We start from the raw sequence: 6,756 nt of genomic DNA, 5'->3' as shown, positions 1-6,756 counted from the left end.
TCTTTCCCTGAGGTTGAGATGGTCTACTAGCGGTGTCTTCCACCAAATGTTTCCACACAGCTAGAGACCTCAGCATCTGACACTGATGCTGGTTTTACAGTTACGGAGATAGTTTTCCTCCAAGCTGCTTACTTATCATCATTCCACCGTCTGGATTTCCCATTTTGTCTCTGTACTGTTATATTTTAGTGCACTTCTCATAGACACCTTCAGAAACTAGCCATTTTGTTTATGTGCTGAAGTGTAAGGCCAAGAAGTTGGCTGCAAAACTCAGCAAGATAAAGTTTTCCATTTTTTAATTTTTGTTTCCCTATGAGAAAACATTTTAATTCAATTCTTTCTATAGAAGCACGGATATATGTATTATGAGTTATGACTTCTTCTCTGACACAGCTAGTAACAGAAGTGGAAGTTTGACACCATCTTGGTACCATAAATCTAAAAATTTTCCTGGTGTTGATACCTGGTTTTCATGGTAGGAGCTGCAGCCTGTTCAGTCTACTGTTAAAAATGTAGATGCTAACCATGTAAATACAGTGAAAACAAGTCAAAGTTAACAGAACAGATTTCAATATTTACTGCTGTAAATTTCATATTACATAACTGAATATTCAAGCTGGTGACTGTGGAGGAAGTTACCTTGGTTTGACCATAACAGTCTATATTTCCACAAGTCTCTTCACTGACTTAATTTTTGTTGTTGTTGTGAATTTAGCCTTCATGAAAAGGCACTGGATCACCACCCTGGAAATTGAAATCCTATTTTCAGTGCAGATAAAGCACTGGTTGTGGCAGACCAATAAAGTTTCCATGCACTGTCGTGCTAACTTACTTAACCTCAACCTGTAAAGACTCTCTTGAGATATGAATAGTGTATAGCAGGGATAGGCAACCCCTGGGCAAGGGTGCCAGAGTGTGGCACTCGAAGGCATTTCACTTGGCACTCGTGTCTCCGGGTGGATGGCAGGGAAGGGGTTGGGCCTTGCTGCTGTAACAAGAATTGGGCGACTCATGGCTCCCCCACTGCCTGCCCCTGGCACACCAACATCCTATGAGTTGAGGTTGCGGGTGTTTTTGGTACTCTGCCCAAAAACACTGCTGACCCCTGGTGTATAGGCTCAGTAAATGGGTTGTTTTGCTGAAACTGCCAGAACAGATGCCAGTTGTAATGGACAGCTAGAAACCCATACTAAGATAAGCTAATTTAAACAGACCACAAAACAAACCAACTGTCTAGGCCATCTTCAAATGTCTGATGTAGGGTACATTTTTCTGTCATTTCTATTCCTATAAAAGGAACCAAACCCTCACTCAGTGAACTATCTAGCAATACTTTAAACCAGGGGTGTCCAACCTTTTTGAATGTGGGACCAGATCATGAACTTTTTATCACCCAGTCCGAATATGGCCGGCGAGCCATATTCAAAGACCTCACAGGAAGCAGTATCACATCACCCCCCCCCCCCGAAACGAAAGTACAGTGTTTACTTTCGTTTCCCGTCGCAGCACCTCAGGCCTCAGAAAATGGCTTGGAGGGCTGCATGGCGGCCTGTGGGCCGTACATTGGACAAGCCTGCTTTAAACCGAGGGCTAGTAACCCTTTTTTGCCTGGAAGTTGGAATTGCATCCCTCAGTCAGAGGTGCATTCATATGACAATATGGCAAGAATGCCTGCAGCCAAAGCCCCCTATTGCTGAAGCTACTCCTCTGCAACTAGGATCCAGGCCCTGGCCAACATGTTGCAGACCCCTACTTTAAGCTACCAGGCAAAAGGAAGGATAGAGATGCACCTAATCAACTAACTGAGTCAGAGATGTATAAGCTTCCATGAGCAAGAGCTGAGCTTATACATCTCTTGCTCACAAAAACCAATGCATCTCCAATTCAGTTAGTCTATAAGATGAATCTTTACCCTGACTTCAGTCTAACATGGCTAACTGCCCCTTCTCTGCTTTTAAACTATTAGTATGAAATGCTATTTGAATAATTCTGAGGAAACTTGTTGATATTTCCAAATGTCAGAGTACCTAAAAAATGGTATGAACTACATCAATGGAAGATTATTGTAGATGAGAAGGATTGTGTGCAAGTTACGAAATATGGAGACAGGTGTGGACAAAACATTTAAAGAAGTTCCACATGATTTTAGATAATTTCTGCAAGTTTCAGTTTTATGGGTTGTTTGTTTTTTTTCAGATGAATGTGTGAGACTGAATAATAGTACAGGAGTATTTGAAACTCTTATACCATCTTCATTTAGAGTAATAGGTCAATTAAAACAAAACTAAAATATGAAAACATTTTGATGTATATATTGATTAGGCACTCAAGTACCTATTTTGGAAACATTCAAAATAACTTAAATGGCTACCATTAAAAATGTTTGTTTTATACCGACTGATTTTTTCTCTTCACATTGCAAGAGAATAACAGTTATTTATTTTAAAATAAAGAGGGCTTTCTAATAAATTCATATGATCTCACAGTCAATTTAAGAGAGATTTTGATATCAAGCTGTTTGCACAGCTTTTGGCAAGTACCTATTAAATTTTACTGTCACTCTTTAGATGTAATCTGCAAATTAAATTAAAAAAGCACATAAAAACTGCTTGGATTTTTATGGGCAATTTAAACACTACAGAGAAAAGTTAAATCCATTTCTCTAAAGAAATTATGAGCAAGGTCAATTCAGCACTCAGAAAGCATCATCTACATTTAAAAGGATTACTTAAGTATACTAAATAAAATGATAAACTACATTTTTGCATAAATGAAAGCTATGTTAAAGTTTTTGGGGGGGTTTTTTTGGTTTTTTTTTTTTTTTAAACTCATTTGGAAGAAAAAAAAAAGGAACATGATTCATTATGATCATGGCTTTATGTACCTATGCACAATTTAAGATCGATATCCTGGCTGGAATCTAGCAGTTTCCTCAAAAATCAGTTCTTTCAGCTTCTCTTTCGGCAAGTCATCCAACTCCATGTCAAACTTGAAGGGTGCTTCAGCTACAGGCTTAATAAGATGAAGGAGATGTTAGTCATTTTTAAATGTTAAGTCATATTTTTCTAGGCTTTATCTATTTTGTGAATGAGAACTTGACTGATAGCTGTGTGTGTTATCAGACAAAAGGACAAATAGGTGGCACAATAGGTGGTCCCCTTGATCTTTGAAAAAAGATCATAATCTTTTCTGGCAAATTTTAAACAGCTCCTTGTATAGCTTCTCAAACTTAGATCATGTTAAAATATTCAGGTAGAGTCAAGGCTCATAAAACAAATACGTCAGAAAATGTTGCAGAGAAATACTTATCTACATTGTTATAAATGAAGGTAACTGTCCATTATAATCTTAAGCTTGACTTCTATTTTTCCCTACTTCATCAAAACTGTATAAGTCTGACCAAAATGTTACCAGAATAGTCTTATGCCAAGACTGAGATTTTCTGGGAAGTATAAAGGCACTGATCTCAGTGGTGGCAGATGACAGAACAAGGAGAAATGGTCTCAAGTTGCACCAAAGGAAGTTAGGTTAGATATTAGGAAAAACTCTCTAAAGGAGGGTAATAAAGCGTTGAAACAGGTATCCAGAGAAGCTGTGGACTCTTCATCCCTGGACATTTTTAAGACCTGGCTAGACAAAGCCTTGGCTGGGATGATATAGTTAGGGATGGCCCTGCTTTGAACAGGGGTTTGGACTAAATATTTTCCTGAGATCCCTTCCAACCTTAAATTTTCCAATTCTAAATCCTAACAGGAGCCCTGTTTTAATCATGCAATAAATGCAACATCTGCCAGGGACCTTACAGGATGGAGCTCAGAGTAAGGTTAAGCCTAAAAAAAAAAAAAAAAAAAAAAAAAAAAGCTTTCCCCATATCTGTATGCCCAATGTTTTTGTAATGTACCTACAGAACATTTTAAGCACAGCTAAAAAAAAAAATCTAGAACAAAAATAATTGAAAACTGATCATTTAAACAAAAGATTTGTAAAGAGTTAAGTAAACTTATTCAAACTTTTTGAGCATTGTAAAATGTACATTTCAAATTCAGAAGAGAAGTTAGGTAAAGTAAGAGCTGCAGTAAAAGTTAACTGGCACTTTGTTAGCCGGAAAACTCTATTAACCGGCATCCGAGTGACGCAGCAAAAGTGAAACTGGAAGTACCACTTCCGGGAGACTTCCCGTCTCGCCGCCGCAAGCTGAGTTTTTCTTCGCCACTTTTTCAGCCCACGGCCCAGGGCAAAGCAGCCTGCGTGGGACCCCCGTTCCCTGACACACTGACGCTGGGCAGTGCACAAGAGGATGCACGTTTGATTAACCAGAATATGTGATTAACCAGCATCCCCTATTCCCGGGGGATGTCGGATAACAGAGTTTTTCCTATAGATCTTTCATAATAAAAAATTAGCAATACCATATTCCCCCAACTACTAACAAGCTTTGCTTCCATAAACAGCAAGATATAAAAATATACTAAGCATGGCAACACTTATGACTATCCAGTGATGCAGTCATAAGAAACTAATAAAGTAATTATAAAAAAGTTTAACAATCCTTTTGCTGCTCTTAAAATTGCTGTTTAGATAGGAAGTACAGATGCTTTCTAGAAGGGGAAAATTTAACTTCAACTTGCATGCATCTTATTAAATCATAAAAAAAGTCAGAGTATTCAGCTGTCTAGTCAAGCCCACTGTTCCTACAGCGGTATTCAAACATCTGCATAATACAAATGTCTAGTTGAGGAATAACTTGGTTTATTACAATAGTTTTGGCTACCCAGTCCAGTCCTTTACTACCTGATGCTTTACTAATGAAATATATTATTTAAGGCCTTTTAAACATGTCAAACTTGCACTCCCAAAGTTAAACTCCCCCTCCCATATTTAGATGCCTAGAAGTAACAGTTTTAAAGAACCTGAGATATTTATATCTGCTCGGGTTCTTTAAAATGGTGTCGTATGTACTATATAGTACATGTGTACACACAAACATACATGCACCACATACACACACTGATACAGAGGTTTTAAACAACTAGCAGGGCAAATTCATAATTTACAGCTCAAGTTTTCCAATTCAGAAAGAACTATACAAATCATATCCTTAGAAGACTTCCTTTTACTTTAGGATTTTATACTATCCTCTGCAATATTTACATTAAAAAAATATATATTTTACCTCATCACTTGGATCATAATACTGTTCCAGGTAGGGATGGGCCAAAGCTTGCTCCACTTCAATCCTCTTATGAGGATTAAAGGTTAACATTCTATCCAGCAAATCAAGTGCTAAGAAAAGAAAGTTGTTAAAAAAAGAAGTCAACATATAGTTCGTGTTTCATCACATTAAAGGTAAAAATCATTGGTACAATACAAACAATGACTGTCCTTTGCTATAAATATTTGTTTTGATAAGTGTTATTCTTAAATCTTTGCAGATTACACATAGGAGGAGGAGCTGAAGAACCAATTTAGCAAGGACTTTCTATTTCTATTTTATTACCCTCAATGTCTTCTCAAAATTCCTGTTTTCTGATCATTAACCTCCTCTTCATATCAGTAGGAAGGTTTGTGCTATCTAGCGCAGTGTTTCTCAACACGTGGGTCACAATCCAAAAGCGAGTCACAAGAATATATGAAAGAGTCACGAAAAAATGGTCTGGACTGGCCAATGTTTACAAATGGGCCCTGGTACAAAAAAAAAAGATTGAGAACTACTGATGTCTAGCATCATAAACCAGTACTAAAATAAGGTATTTGTTTATAAAGCTATCAGTTATATTTAATACAGAATTGTTTGCATTTCCCACCCACATGTTTCCTACCAGGATAGAACAAGGGTCCTATTACACTCCACAAAATTTAGGTATTCTGGGACTTAAAGTAAAAAATGAGGTTAGAGGACAGCAATAATGGAGATATGCAAAGGGATAAAAACTGAATCTTAACTATAAGTGTCTACCATGACATAGTAAGTCTAGTAATTCTGAACATGTTAGCGGATCCTTTAGTGATGCAGGCAAAAGCTGTAGAATGTATGAAGGCATCAAATGAGCAATTGGTCCAGTCAAAAAGAAAACAGCTTTGCTGAAAGAGTTAAACAGAAGTGTCATTACTGATCATGAAACTCCAGCACTGGACTGAACACTATGAAATTCTATACTCCAGTGCGACTGAAATCAAACACGAAGAACTCAAAGGATTACCACAGTTAGAAGTTATGACAGATTTGAACAACAGAGCTACATTAGACGATTTCTAAAGAGCCAATAAATCAATTCCTGGGAACAAGGCATCTGGCAACAACTGCTTGCCTGCTGAAACCTACAAAATGCACTGACAGCGAATCACTCTGAAAGCTTCATGAAGTTATATGCTTTCTTTGAAAGAGGAAGTGGTACCAGAAGATTTCAAAGATGCTTGGTTTGCAGAATTATACAAAAACAAAATAGACAGAAGTGAGTGTGACAACTATAAAGTTATCTCCCTTTTGAACATGGTCAGAAGAGTTGTCACTTGCATCATGCTTCCTAGGCTGCAACCTCTAGGACTAGGTGAAAGAATCTATCCTGGAAGTCAATGCAGTTTTTGCTCAGGACTCTTCATTCATTATGCAATATTTTCAAGCAACTTCAAGGAAACTAGGTTGTCAAGGTATGAAGGCAACTGTAGTGTATTAAAGTGAAGAATCAAATGCCTCTGATGTCAGCAACTGGATGAAACGAGTTCATCTTAGCCCGTCTTTTTAACATCTGCTTTTCA

The 6,756-nt window shown here is 37.5% G+C and overlaps 1 protein-coding gene across 1 annotated transcript in view; it reads right to left on the bottom strand.

Annotated features, from left to right (window-relative positions):
- Positions 1-6,756, bottom strand: part of MAPK1 (mitogen-activated protein kinase 1) — a 56,010-nt gene that overhangs the window by 6,895 nt on the left and 42,359 nt on the right. Inside the window, exons 8-9 of the mRNA XM_014518931.2 lie at positions 5,174-5,283; positions 2,885-3,012 (exon numbers count right to left, since the gene is read on the bottom strand). Coding sequence (XP_014374417.2) covers positions 2,896-3,012; positions 5,174-5,283 — 227 coding nt within the window. The 3' untranslated portion in view covers positions 2,885-2,895. The remainder of the gene's footprint in view (positions 1-2,884; positions 3,013-5,173; positions 5,284-6,756) is intronic.

The sequence above is a fragment of the Alligator sinensis genome, unplaced genomic scaffold (assembly GCF_000455745.1).
Source record: "Alligator sinensis unplaced genomic scaffold, ASM45574v1 scaffold570_1, whole genome shotgun sequence".
Classification (NCBI taxonomy): domain Eukaryota; kingdom Metazoa; phylum Chordata; order Crocodylia; family Alligatoridae; genus Alligator; species Alligator sinensis.
The sequence above is the reverse complement of the archived record's forward strand: the minus strand, read 5'-3'. Positions and strand labels throughout refer to the sequence as shown.